The following is a 14,431-nucleotide window of genomic DNA, read 5'->3' on the forward strand; positions in this document are numbered from 1 at the left end:
TTTTTGCCCTTTCATCTGACCTGTCACCAGGAAGTAAATAAAAGAAAAAGGCATTTAATACTTTTCATACCACATTCCCTTTCTTTTACTTGCTCATATTTCATGCAAATAGGGTTCACTTATGAGAAAACTGTAAATAAAGATTTGTTTAATGAAAGTAGCGGTCTTAAGTGCATGTCTATAAATCGCAAAATGTTCTTCATAGAAATGCTTTCCATAAGATCATAAATAAACAAACAAATAAACATGCAGTTAATTTAGAAACTGATAAATTACCAAACAGTGTAAGATGTGCCAGTTGCCCGTTTGTGACTTTCCAGAAGTTGTTTCAGGTCTTCTTCTGAAGAAACTATGCCTGTGATGTACTCTTCTGAAGATGAAAATTGAGAAGATGATGGAAGCCAGTCTGGTGGGAAACAGCAAACAGAGTAATATTCCTTTAAAGTAGTTTAGTATTTTAGTCTACATTGTCCTTCTTTATTGTTTATTCATTCTATTTAGATCATAGATTGTTGATTTAGATGTGTTCATATGCACACATCACAAGCCCCACACAGGTATCAGGTATCCGGTCAGCTAGAAGATTAAATATATGTTTTAACATGTGTTGAGTGCTTCTGTCACCGCTAGGGCCGAGGACAACCACCACTCCGGAGGAGCTACACCAAGAACACCAAGAGTCAGACAACGACGTGATATAAAAGCTTGATTCTTTTTATTGAATATAAAAACACTTTAAAGGAATGTCACTGCCACAGAACTCTTCGTGAGGGCCTCTCGTCTAAGCAGGACTTCTGTGGAGGAAGACTCCAGCCGTTCCACCAGTTGGTCTCTTCCTTGCTCAGAGCAATACAGGGGGGAGAGAGGGGATGAGGGACGAATGCCTTCGTCTAAGCAACAGCGGGGGCTGGGTAGCTCTGCTCACAGGACCACAATAGAAGGAGGGGAGAAGGGGCAGGAAACGGATTGGTCCAGAGGCCAGGACCCATAGATGGCAGGCAGCAGACCAACGTAAGTGGTAGGCAGGACGCAGGGGGGACCACGGGTAAGGATCAGCAGACGGGAGGGGTTTCTCTTCTCACAGGACAGCATCAGATCACTGAGTGTCACCTCTCTTTCACAGGACAACGGGGATGGGACAGAGAACCAGGACCTTTTTCAGTGGGGAGCAGCGAGTAGTAGATGGTAGGCAGAGCACAAGGGGCTACAGGTGGGTGGCAGTAGACGATGGGCTTCCTCTTTTCACAGTACAGCGACAGTTTCTCTGTATTCACAAAACAGCAGCGGTAAGCACAGAATCCCACAGTCAACAACTGAGCCTTCTTACCACAGAACAGCGATGACAGGCAGCAGTGGCGATTAACAGCTTCTCTATGTTCACAGAACAACAATGGTGAGTTCCGAATCCAGCAGTTAACAACTGAGTTTTCTTCCCACAGGTCAGCAATAGCAGCATGCAATGGCGGATAGCAGTTTCTCTATGTTCACAGAACAACAGTAGTGAGTACAGAATCCAACAGTTACAACTGAGTCTTACCACAGAACAGCGATGACAGGCAGCAGTGGCGATTAGCAGCTTCTCTATGTTCACAGAACAACAATGGTGAGTTCAGAATCCAGCAGTTAACAACTGAGTCTTCTTACCACAAAACAGCGATGGCAGGCAGCAGTGGCGGATAGCAGTTTCTCTATGTTCACAGAACAACAGTGGTGAGTACAGAATCCAACAGTTAACAACTGAGTCTTCTCTTACCACAAGACAGCGATGGCAGACAGCAGTGGCGGATAGCAGTTTCCCTATGTTCACAGAACAACAGTGGTGAGTACAGAATCCAACAGTTAACAACTGAGTTTTCTTACCCCAGGGCAGCGATGGCAGAATGCAGGGGCGGATAACAGGTTCTCTATGTTCACATTAATTCTTGGTTCCCCACCGGGCTGGGCGATCTCCGACTAAGCTTTCAGAGTGCTGGTAACATCAAGCTTTCAAATACTTGTGCATGCATCAAACCACTTTCAATCTTCACACGTGCTCACTTCAATCGTCAGACACTGCAATGACACACCACTTAACAGTGAAAAGAGTACCTTCACTTCAGCTCGTCGGGCCAGCAGATCCACTATGATGATACTTTTAAAGGGAGACACCCAGTTCGATCAACAATCCGTAATTCAGAGCACACTCGTGTCTTCAGACTGCCGCCTCTGCCTCTCGTCTTCTCGTACCTCGACTTTGATCAAGACCGCTCTGCTTGTCTGCGCACTCGTCTCTTCAAACTGCCGCTTCCCTCTCTTCAGACCGCCACGCACATTGAACCCCAAACCACCACACACACTGAACACTGAACGTTGAAATAGCCACTTGATAATCCACTGCAGCTGTCGCTCATCAACATGGGCTCATCAACATCCGGTGACCATGACAGGTCACCGGAACCGGCCTGGTGTTACACCGGAACTGTTTCCCCAAGGGAACTCGTTCCGTTTGTTATATTTCCTATTTGTCACTCCGTGACACTTCTCTCAAAATCAAAGAGAGAGCATGCTCCTGTAAGAAGACGTGATTCTATAACTACCTAAATCTCATAAGCTTGAAGAAGTAATTTAAATCATTTTATATTTAGAAGGATAAATATTGATTAATAACTTAACTAGACACTGGCCCTTTGCTCCTCCCTTGCTTTGGAGCAGCTAGGGCCTGGCTCACAGATGCCTCTGGCTCTGGGCCCTGGCGAGGGAGGAACTGCAGAACATTTTAATGACAGCATTGACTGCGTTGCTAAATAGGCTAGACGGTGAGCCAAGTCTATGGGCTGTCCCAGGACCTCGACACCTCAGTGTGGAGGTCTGGGAAGAATTGCTCTGCCCGCTTGAGGAGAAGCACTCTTCCCGCTTGCTCTTTCCATTTCAAGCTCCATCTGTGACCCCATGATCTGAACCGCCATGCCACCTCAGAAGATATGTGACCTAAACTACGACGGACAGACATCAGCATCATGATGCAGTGCTGAGTTCCCTCGAAAGGGAATGATTGCCGTGTCTGAAATCGCCCCATGCACTTAAATAGGGTGCCAATTGAGGGGACAGTCATTTGTAGTGGTGTTCAAAACCATAGTGGACGTTATTGAGTGCACTAATTCAATCCCATAATGCACCACAATAATGAGTGTACTTCTGATGTACACTCAATGGAATAATACCCATAATACCCATAATTTACTGTAAGGGTCGTGCCGAATGAATCCCAACGTTTTGGTAGAAGATGGCGCCACAGCTGAATCATCCATCCATCCATTTTCCAAACCGCTGGTCCAGTGGTGTTAGAGCATGATATCTTACAAGTATTTTTTTATTTTTTATTGATTATTAAATTCTTTAATTAATAAATACATAGTATATTGCAAATAGACAATATTATATGTATTTTCTAACCTAATTTATAACCGATTTATAACAACCCATATTAATTGCACAGAGAGTGAACAATGCATGCTTCAACTACTTCAACTCTGAATAGCTGATTTATCATCAGAAAGAGTCTATAACTTTCTATAGTTTAAAAACTTTTGAGGACCCTTTGACCAGAAATAAGTTCAAATGGTCAGATATGGATATCTATATGGCTTAAGTAGCATTAGAAGGAGTCTATTAGTATGTATAGAAACGTCAAGATCGAGAACTCTTTGGCTATAAATATATTCCTTTGGCCAACTAGTTGTTGTTTTTTTATGGTTTTTGGGTTATTTTTTTCAACATTACTACATATTAATTTATGGTTCTCTTTAGTGCAATTTATTATGTTAATATTGTAGCCGTTTTTGAGTTGGATTCTGTTGGTGACCATTCAGGCATTGCTCCCTGCTTGGCCATACCTGGTCAAGAAGCTGGGACGCCCTCGACGTGCCATCTTTGTGTTTGTATATTTTATTTGGGTTGGTGGTTTTTGTGTAGTATAATTTTCTCATAATTAGTGGCTAATCCTCTTTCTGTGTCTCCAGGAGCCGGTAGGGATTCGATGTGGAACGGGGGAGGCCGGCTGCCTTTATCTAGAGGCGTGTGCTTCACAGTGTGTGATGTGTGGTGAGGCAATTGCCTTGCAGTGCCTTGCAGTCTGATTTGGGGTGAATTTAAGTGGGTTTGGACGACCTCTCGAGTGTGCCCGGCCTGCCTTGTTCCTGTGAAGCAATTTTCTACTACTGGAGAAGTATTTTTCTATGGTGCGAGTTTTTAGTGATGTTCATGATGTTTTATTAAAATAAAGTATTGTTTTGTATTGTTACCCCTGTCTCACTGGTTTATATCTTTGCCCTCAGTGGGTAATACTTACTTGTGTGTCCTTCTTTGGAGTATTTCCCTGGTCCTCCACCAGGGTGGCGTAGTCGGGTATAAATTAAAGTGTGATTCTAAATTTCTTGCACATAATATCGCCACATAGGCTATGCATGTATGTATGTGTGTTTAGATTAGTTATGTTTGTGATTTAGTTAATAAAACTTGTGCACAATACGTATTTGGTTCTGATTCTCTGCTTGCAACAAAGTTTACTTTACGATTTAGATTTTGACTACAGGCTCTTAGTAGTAATGTACAGTAAGAAAGACATTTCCCTCCCCCAGAAATGAGTATTTCTTAGAATGAATAGACAATTAACCCTTGAGTGTTCATGGGACGAACAGGTGGGTTGATTGTAATATTAATTTTACTACATTAAGTTAATTCTATTAACTGATATTCATAACCAAATATTAATAATCAATTATAACAAGTTATGATTGATTATTAATATTTCTTTGAGCTAACTCGTTACACAGTTATAGCAAAGCTGTCGTGATGATAGACAAGTCACTAGTCTAAAGAAAACATTACTGTAGTCAAGTGAATTTTTTACAATACAGATTGTTTCAAAGCAGATTTACAGTGATAACAGGAAATGAATGCAACAAAGATTGTTTTGGCAGTACAGCAGCTCTAGAAGAAAGTCATTGTCTAGCTTAAGTAAGTTTTACACTTTTCAATTTCCGTTATAAAAATCATTAGTTATTAACTTAAGGGCCGCTTACACAACACCGTTTTCAACTGAAAACAAGTTTTGAAAGCAATACCGTTATCATTTCCGTGTAAACTTCAGAACGTGAATCTGTGAAAACGGTGACGGCATTCACATGCACATTACATGTTTAGTCGATAGGCATGCGCATTTGAATGCATATGTGCGCGGCCCACATCTGGTACGTGTGGATTCCACGTATGTCATTCCTCCATATGTCACCATATTTTTAAAATGACCCAGGAACAAAACAAAACAAAGCACATAAAAAAGCACACATATACAAATACAAAATAAAACAACGCAGAACATTATGTTAGAGTATTCTGCTGTTCTGGACCATACAGCATAGGCTCTTGCAGTTCTATGTCCTTGGACTTCCGTTTATCATTCTGTACTTTCCTGTTAATCTGTATGATGGCCACCCATAACAGGATATGTCCTAACAACCGGAGACAGTTGACCAGTCCCAGAAACAGGAACCTAATGAGGGTCACATTACATTTTAGCATATATCAGTTGGGGCTACATAGAATACTCCTGCCAGATTTGCTCACCTAAAAGTCTCAGTGGCATACATTCTGCAAGCGCCTCTTCCACCACATTTCTTGTGACCCCATTTCAGACAGGTAGAGTCAATAAGAGCCCCAAAGTAAATGGGAGCAGGAATACCACCTTTAAAAAAGTGAAATTACATTAAAAACAATGCTGTGCCAGACCTTAATGTGAATAACATCTGTGAATTAATTTCCATTCTTGGGGCACTTCTTCTAAATAAACCCAAACAATACAAATGTGAAAAACTTACCCAAAACTCTTAAAACTAACAGTTGCATGCCCACTGAGAGAGACTTCAGCTCAGGATCCACAATCCTGCAAGAACAGATTAAACATTTAATAAAAATTTCATCCATATAAATACAAAGCATGTAAAGTAATTAAACAGAACCTCAATGAGATGATGAAGAAGGGAACAGTGCCCAGACAGTACACAAAGAAGGCGAAAGACTCCAGCGCCAGATAGATGTAGAACATTATAGCACATCTGCTCTCTCGTGAACACTGTCCAAGCACTGCAGAGGAGTTCCCAGCACTCATTCCCCAGCTCTGGACACATGTACAGTGGTGGAATGTCTGACAAACACATGCAAATGAAAAAAATGAAAGAAAAGACATTCACGAGTTCACACGTACATTAAATTTAATGTAGTATTTATACGTATTTGGCTTGCTGTCCAGGGGAGGGCTCCGAGCTCGGAATTTTGCCCGAACCCAGAGTACTCCCCCCTATACTGGGGTAGACCCAGCCGAGTGTGAGGTGATGGGGTGGTGGAGGGATGCTGAGAAATTTGTCGTGAGACAGAAGGTGAGGAAAAGCTTTATTTATACCGGCTTCCTCTAGAGCTGATTGGTTGATTACCTGAACGTGCTCCTCCCGAACTTTGTTACATAAAACTTCATCTCAAACACATGTAATAATGAATTTGAGGTCAACAGTTTAAGATAGTTGTTCACCATATTGTGTCCTGTGCCACGAGTGAAACTGCAGCCTGCGTGACAAGGAGAGATGTAGGTCACTCCATTCTGTCCACACACTGGATCCCATTGGAAGTCAGGACACCCACAGTCGGCATTGCAAGAAGTGAGGACATCACTGCTTATATTCTGAACTTCTACAGATCTGCCACATAAACAATTGATAATATTATATTACAAGCAGTGTGTTAAATAGATAGATTGAATTGATGGATAATGTATAGTTTCCATGATGCAGTAAGAGTGTGACTGGAGATGAAAGTACCCTTGATAGGGCACTGTGACCCCAGCGACATCTGTATTTTCACAGCTAAGAGCAAAGTAAGGTATGGTGAGAAACAATGCGCCAATTGCAGTGAAAAACGACATTCTTGCAGATCCCAGCAGATCCAGTTTAAACCTCTTCATTATCCACCCACTCAGGAATATACCCAGAGCCACAGCTGGAATAGATGTCACTCCTACAGAAATATATAAGCACACTCAGTTTAAACAGCCAGCAAATAATAATAAAAAAAATTAAAAAAAACAAAAAAAACATGGCCATAATCATGGCAGTTGTCACCTATGAGAAAGTTTGTCTTGGATGCACTTTGTCCAAACTGTTGTTCTAGATACTTTGGCGTATATGTTATGACTATGACAAAGGCATTGAATGCCACTACATTGGAAACCAGGTACAGGAGATAGATCTTGTTGGTGAGCAGACGCTTCAGAGATGGCCCAAAATCTAGAAAACAAGCAAATAAGCAAATATTTAGAACAATCTCTTTTATTTGTCATAGTAGACCATAATAACACTTTATACTTTATAATAATAACCACCAATAATTTCCTGAAAACTCATATTCTTCGTTGATTTGTGTTACATAAATTTGATTTGCTGGAGGATCTCCTGGCCACCTATTCAATATGTATAATTAAAAGAGACTAAAACTGTAAAGCTCCATAGTGACACACACACACACACACAAACATCATAAAGTACTACATATGACTAATTAGTCTCAGTGACTAATTAGATTTAAACAGACCTAAATTGTATGCATCTAACCCTTGTGGTCTGTGTAAGGTTGCCATACCTTTAGCTATCTCTGTAATGCTGGGTGTGTGTTTATGTTGTTTTGAAGGGTTGTCTAGCTCATAGGTTTGGGGGTTTTCAGGTAAAGCTCTTGGCAGGAACCAGAGAGGTAAAGCAGCAAGCAGAGTCAACAGCCCAGAAACCACATAACCCAACCACCAGGCCCCAACCCAGCGAGAGTCCTGAGGGGTGATGGTCACACTCTCTGATAATGAGAAGAAAATATACAAATAAACAATTTATATGAATATATATTAAAACCTCAACTGGGCTCACCACCTCATTTCACTATTTGCCCACTCCATATATTATATCACACCTGCTATCAAGAACAGCATTTATACTCCACAGTCACTCAGTGTCTGATCTCTGATAAGAACAAATGGACTTTTCTGGACTTAGTTAGTAGAGTTACTTGCCTCTTGTCCATCTCAGCTTTCCTTTATCGAAAGACTCCTTATCTTCATCTGTTCTCCATCTGTGTGGTTCCTATCTTACCTGTCCTGCAATCCCAACTGTTATCATCCTTACCTGTTCACTATCCATAAACTTTATAAAAAGACCCAGCACTTGGGTTCACCATCAAACTGTGTGTGTTGTCTACCTGAAAGACCAGCCCTTTATTATGAACCCAGTGGGATCTTAACTTCTAAAAAAAAGTTAAAAAAAGCTGATAACACTCCTCCTTTATCTTAACCACAGAGAGCAACCAGATCTTCATCCCTGCCATCTCTGTTGTTGAAATCACCCATCCTTTCTTCCATTCCCTTTTCCTGACCATAGAGGCCACTCATGGGCTATAATTCTCATAAGTAACAGGAGTCTCCATTGAACCTTTTGTTCTGGCCGCAAAGACCAACCTTAATCCTCCTTTACTACTCCACCAGCTCCTCCATGGTATTTCCATCCATCAACTCATTAGGGGTCCCTCCTTTCACTGGCTCCCTCTATGTCACTCCTCCCTCCAGTTTTACCTTGTTACCTCTGTCCATTGATTCTGCCAGACTCCTAGTTCCTTCAGCCTCCATGGCTTCATGTACTGGGCTCCCCTAATTCTGTTTCTCCTAACTTTCCAGGGAGTCCTGTTTTCCTCAAGGTACCAAATGGGTCTGTTCTCCTGGTGACAGTAATGTATGGTGGTGGTAATGGCTCAGTCCATCTACAGCCTGAAGACCAACTCAGTGCTCCCAGCTGCATCTGCTGATACTTCCCCTGAAGCATACTTACCCTGATCTGCTGCAGCATCGGATATCCTTGTGGCACAACCCACACTTCTGGTTCCCTATGGTGGGTTTCTAATCTTCTAATCTGTTGGCTCTTCTGTGGTCTTCCACTCAGCCGGCTTTCCTGAGGCCTCATAGTCTGCCTTCCTATCCTGTGTCATTTGCTCCTCTGGCCTTTCCTGAGCCCCTGAGGCCTCCTGCTCCACCATCGTGTTCAACTGTTCTGCCACGATGGTTCCAGTCTTCTGCTCTGAAAATGCTTCTGTGGTGGTCCCATTTTCCAGATTGAGACCCTACTGACCCTCTAACTCCACCTTGACCATAACCATATGCATATACCATGAATATGAATATGTATGGTATTTTGTATTTGCATGGTACCTCAAGATTCTTCAAAGAGGAAGTACTATCATGGTACATGTCAAAACAAACAAAGTAATACTGCACTTCTTTTTGGTACTTTCTTGTTAGTGACTTCTAAGGTATAACATTTTTAACTCACCTCTATCAACTAAGCCAATGTCCACATAAAGTCTAGCACAAAGAGATCCTAACGAGTAACCGAAAATTGGCCCGATCACTCCGAGTGTGTGCAGGCAACCTACAAAAAAAAAAAGGACTGAATCACAGGAGGGACAAGGGTACTTTGGTATGAGATTAAAAAAAACACACACACACACAATCATTTTCTCACCAATGTAAAATGCAGAGTTTTCTGGGTGTGCATAATCATCTATGAAAGACATTCCCAAAGGAACGATGCTGGCTTCCCCGATGCCACGAATAATGTTTCCCAACAGCACAATCACCCATGTGGGCGAGCTTTCCTCTTCCCCTTTTTGGCATCCTGTACAACCCATATAGAGTGCTCTGTTGGGTATTTTACTGCAATTTACAATTAAAATACCCCATATGCTTCCACATATAACCATGCATTACCGGACACAAGCTGTTGAACAGTATTCTGGGTGTCAGATGAGCATGTGGATCTCACTGTGAAATTATCAGCATCATTAGTGTGGGCGGCAGCTGTATCATACTTGTACCTGTCAGAAACAAACAGACACATAAATAATACAAGCATTTAAAATACAGATCTTCAAGAATGCTGATTTTTATGAGGTGGATCTTTATTAAATATTTTAGTATGAATATGCTAATTAGGGGTATTATGTGATGGCCATCCATTAATTTATTCAACATATCATTAAAAGTAATTAATAGATACAATAACTTAAAAAACACATATTTTATAATCGCCAAATCTCTTAAACTATCAGATAAGGAAATTATACCTTTTACATGATGCTTGGACTAAATTAAATTTTTTTGAGTCATTACATTAGAACTTTTCATGGAAATGTTATGAGGTTTTTTTTTTTAAATCATATGAAACTGAACATGCCTCATTTGTCATTGACCCATGAACGTTACTCACCGGTCCATAATGAAGTGAGGTAAAGCCATTATCAGTGTCCCTATACCCATCAGCAGGACCCCTGCTCCAATGATCTTGGGCCTATGAAACTTAGCGCCAAAGTAGCTTACCACAGTGATGACCAACAGATTACCTGCAAGCAAATGTGACGTTATTTAACAAGCTCTATGTTGTGTCATAGCATACCATCAATCAACTGTCCCAAATTCAGTCATATTACAGCCTCAGTGGTGTGACTCACTGCTATAAGTACTCATCTAATGGGTGAACCTCAGCCCTCATTTCTCAGTGCAGCTCGACACATCTCAACTCACCCATTTCAAAACTGCCATTGATGATACCAACAGTAGAACTTGGGATCTCAAACCGCCTCTCAATCTGAGTGATGGTGCTTTTGGTGTAAGCCCCCGTCATGGATTTGGAGAAATAACAGAAGGCAAGTACACCAATAAAGATCTTTCCAGGCACAAGGGTAGAAAAGAGATTAAGTCAGAAGATTTAACCTTTTTTTTTTTTTTTGTCAGAAGTATAACAGCTATTATACACCTCTATTAAAACAAATAATCAGCTAATAGTGGTTCTACACTTGTTGCTCGGTTAAACATGCATATGGTCAAAGACAATGTCTCTTGCCTTTAGGCTTGGGGAGCAGCATTTGGCCTGAGATGTTTTCTTATTACTGTCTGAATACTCCATTGGTCTGGACTCAAAGAACCCCTCTGGGCTGCCCTCCTCTGTCATGGTGAACAATGGGCTAGTGAAGAGGAAAACAAATCACAAACTAATGGAAAATGAAAGAAGACAAACTCTGCAAAGTTGAAGTTGTGTGCTTATGTGGAAAAATGGAAACTGTAAAAAATGTCATAAGTGAAAAAAATACAATAAAAAAATAACACCAATAAAACAAATACATTTTGATACTATGTTGAACTGCCTCGATGTCTTAAAAACGGACAAAAGATAAATAAAGCTAAGACCCACTATTTAATGGACTTAAGCAGTTACAGTTTATTTATTTTTTCTTAAATAAAAAAAGTGTATCCATCCACTTCTATCATGTCAGAGATGATTCAAGGCAAATGCAAACATGATTAAAATATTATTAATTCACAATTTTGAAGTACTCACATGTCTAGATGTGTCTTAGAGAAAAAGCAGTTGAATATGCAGTTGAAGTATGCCCAAAGCGGGATCTCTGAAAGTGTCTTTTTCACCTACAGGTCATTATCTAGAATTAATCTTTAACTTCCACTAAGTGTTCCTTTAACCCTAATGTGGATCAAACAAAAACATCACATTTACATGCAGTAGGTTTTTAAGTTGTTTAGGCAGACATCCCAACCTGCAAAAGGTCATTTCAGGGAGGTCTCTCGCTCCCTCTCCCTCTCTGCTGTGTACGCGCTACACGTTTTTTGGAGCACAGTCTCTGTCTCCCATGCACGCTCTTGCTCACTCGCTCTAGATTCTGGGAGATTTTAACTAATTTGCGGGCATCAGGGCACCGCTATCAATATGCGTGAGACTCCCGGAACTTCCGGGAGACTTGGGATATCTTTGATGCCTTTTTGAAAGAGCAAAAACATTTTTCACCAAGCTGAAATTAACTGAATGACTATATTTGTGTTGCAAAAATAGGTTTTGAGATCCATCGAACTGTACTTATGAGACACTTTGCATTCTTTCTACTGAATAATAACAATGAACTAAATTCAGCTTGATACATTTATGCTGTACATGAGTTACTGTTAGGATGCAATGTTAGTCAGGGAGAAGGTTTATTTGTATTTAAGTGCAAAAAGGAATTTCCGGTCAAAAAAGTTATGTCATGGGTATTGTGTTCCATCTATAGAGCGGTAGTATTTATTTACAAAATGACATTGCCAACTACTAGCCTAGCATGAATAATACAGTGTTTTTAGTTGTTTTTGCAGATCCGTGTGAACGGGGATCGTTTTGACATTTACATTTACATTTATTCATTTAGCAGATGCTTTTATCCAAAGCGACTTACAAATGAGAAAAATAGAAGCAGTTAAACTAACAGTAGGACAACGATATACATGGCCCTTCTCATTTTAATCTAACGCAGTAATTTTTTTATTATTATTATAGAACAGAATAGAATAGTAGAGAAAGTGTTAGTATTACTGGATCAAGTGCTGTTGAAAAAGAAGCATATTCAGACGTTTCTTGAAAGTGGCTATGGACTCATCCGCTCTGGTTGAGTTAGGCAGATAATTCCACCAGCAGGGAACAGTCATGGTAAAGGTCAGAGAAAGAGGTTTTGTGCCTCTTTGAGATGGCACCACAAGACGTCGTTCGCTTGCAGAGCGCAAGTCCGTAAGTGGCACGTAAGTCCGAAGTAAAGAGCTAAAGTAAAAGGGAGCAGAACCAGTGGTTGTTCTGTAGGCAAACGTCAGTGACTTGAATTTGATGCGAGCGGCAACTGGCAACCAGTGGAATTTTGTGAGGAGAGGAGTGACATGTGCTCTTTTCGGCTCGTTAAAGACCACTCTAGCTGCGGCATTCTGGATCAGTTGCAGAGGTTTGACCGTGCAAGCTGGAAGACCAGCCAGGAGAGCGTTACAATGATCAGGTGGAGGAAGTGTGCATGAGACCAGAGAGGATAGACGAGAGGGTGAGAGTGAGCGTAGGTTTCGCCGAAAGGTGACATGTGGAGGAGTGTGTGTTGTGTTCTGGGGCAGGTTGAGGTTGAGAGTGAGGAGGAAGTGATCTGAGGTGTGCAGTGGAGTGACTAGTGTATGGTCAGTGGAGCAGTAGCGTGTGTAAATAAGGTCCAATTTATTACCTGATTTGTGAGTAGCCGCAGTAGATACTCGTTTGAGGTCGAATGAGGCAAGCAGAGTGTGGAAATCAGCAGCCTGAGGTTTTTCTAGGTGGATGTTGAAGTCTCCAAGAACTATGAGAGGAGTACCATCCTCAGGGAAGGATGAGAGTAGTACATCAAGCTCCTCCAAGAAACTGCCAAGCTGCCCTGGGGACGATATACAACTACAAAATGGATTTTAATAGGGCTAATGATAGTAATTGAATGTGATTCAAATGAGCTGTTGTCACACAGAGGTGGTAAATGATCAAATTTCCAATCGTTTGAGATGAGCAGACAAGTACCTCCACCCCTACCAGTCAGGCGAGGGGTGTGTGAGAAAGTGAAGTTAGTGGAGAGGGCAGTGTCCTCTGGTTCGATCCAGGTCTCAGTCAGGGCCAGTAGGCTGAGACCCGAATGACTAGAAATAGATGTGATGAAATCAGCTTTGTTTACAGCGGACTGGCAATTCCAGAGACCAATATGAAAAGAGAATATGGTACTAGAAGACGGCAGTCACTTATTTCCAGGGGTTTCAGTACAGCGTAAAAATTGTGACGTTGTAGAGTAGGCGTTCTCCTAATTCCGAATCTGCATAGATCACCGGTCATGCGCACTAAGTGTATGAGGATACACCAACGGTGTTTTCTTTTTTGCCACTAATAGAAACAAGGTTAAAATTAATTATGTCATGTCAAAGTAAATTATTTCAAAGTCACATGCTAATATATTACACAATCGCACCATTAAAACAATCTGAAATATTGGAATACACCAGGATCCACGGTCACACTTTTAACAAAAATATAAAATGAAAAATAAGAAACGAAAACAGGGGGTATATCAGAGCTCGAGATGAAGCTGCTTCATCGAGCCCCTTTTCAGTGGACAGCAAGCCAAATAAGTTTAACCTAATATCTTAAAGATTTTATGGGCAAACAAACTCGTTAAATGTGCATCAGATACCTGTGTGTGTTTTACAGGGGTTTCACGCGAGATACCTGTCCTAACTGAATTATATGTGAATCAGACACCTGTGTGTGTTTACAGGGTTTTCACGTGAGATACCTGTCCTAACTGAATTACATGTGCATCAGATGTGTGTGTGTGTGTGTGTTTTGTGTGTAAATCTATTTTATATTCTAATACACTTACAAATATGCTGTTAAACCTTAAAACTTTTTTCCACTGCTATTTTAAAACAACATACTGACAACTAGTTGTTCATACTCAACTTTATTCAAATAAGAAAATATCAAATATTGACAGCAAGCAGAAC

At 40.9% G+C, this 14,431-nt stretch overlaps 1 protein-coding gene across 3 annotated transcripts; it reads right to left on the reverse strand.

The window, feature by feature from the left end:
- Positions 1 to 4,513: 4,513 nt before the first annotated feature.
- Positions 4,514 to 13,745, reverse strand: LOC307156826 (solute carrier organic anion transporter family member 1C1-like). 3 transcript variants are annotated; one of them, XM_079868499.1, is made up of 16 exons: positions 13,135 to 13,745; positions 11,454 to 11,594; positions 10,959 to 11,079; positions 10,640 to 10,781; positions 10,326 to 10,458; positions 9,827 to 9,933; positions 9,582 to 9,734; positions 9,390 to 9,488; positions 7,666 to 7,869; positions 7,149 to 7,313; positions 6,849 to 7,044; positions 6,563 to 6,728; positions 5,997 to 6,181; positions 5,856 to 5,920; positions 5,605 to 5,722; positions 4,514 to 5,530 (listed from the first exon to the last, which is right to left on the reverse strand). In XM_079868499.1, the coding sequence occupies exons 3-16, from the start codon at positions 11,064 to 11,066 to the stop codon at positions 5,359 to 5,361; spliced, it is 2,013 nt and encodes a 670-aa protein (XP_079724625.1). In that variant the 5' UTR covers positions 11,067 to 11,079; positions 11,454 to 11,594; positions 13,135 to 13,745; the 3' UTR covers positions 4,514 to 5,358. The 3 variants fall into 3 exon arrangements, with proteins under 3 accessions (XP_079724625.1, XP_079724627.1, XP_079724626.1); XM_079868501.1 differs by having other exon boundaries at positions 5,997 to 6,154; positions 13,135 to 13,474; XM_079868500.1 differs by lacking the exon at positions 11,454 to 11,594 and having other exon boundaries at positions 13,135 to 13,470.
- Between the last annotated feature and the right edge of the window lie 686 nt (positions 13,746 to 14,431).

Source organism: Squalius cephalus (genome assembly GCF_949319135.1).
Source record: "Squalius cephalus genome assembly, chromosome: 4".
Taxonomy (NCBI): domain Eukaryota; kingdom Metazoa; phylum Chordata; class Actinopteri; order Cypriniformes; family Leuciscidae; genus Squalius; species Squalius cephalus.

Coding starts and splice junctions, on each gene's coding strand:
- LOC307156826 (XM_079868499.1), bottom strand. CDS start 11,066: ATGACAGAGGAGGGCAGCCCAGAGGGGTTCTTTGAGTCCAGACCAATG. Junction 10,782..10,958: donor GCTGCTCCCCAAGCCTAAAG/GCAAGAGACATT, acceptor GTGCCTGGAAAG/ATCTTTATTGGTGTACTTGC. Junction 7,045..7,148: donor CAAGACAAACTTTCTCATAG/GTGACAACTGCC, acceptor ATATTTCTGTAG/GAGTGACATCTATTCCAGCT.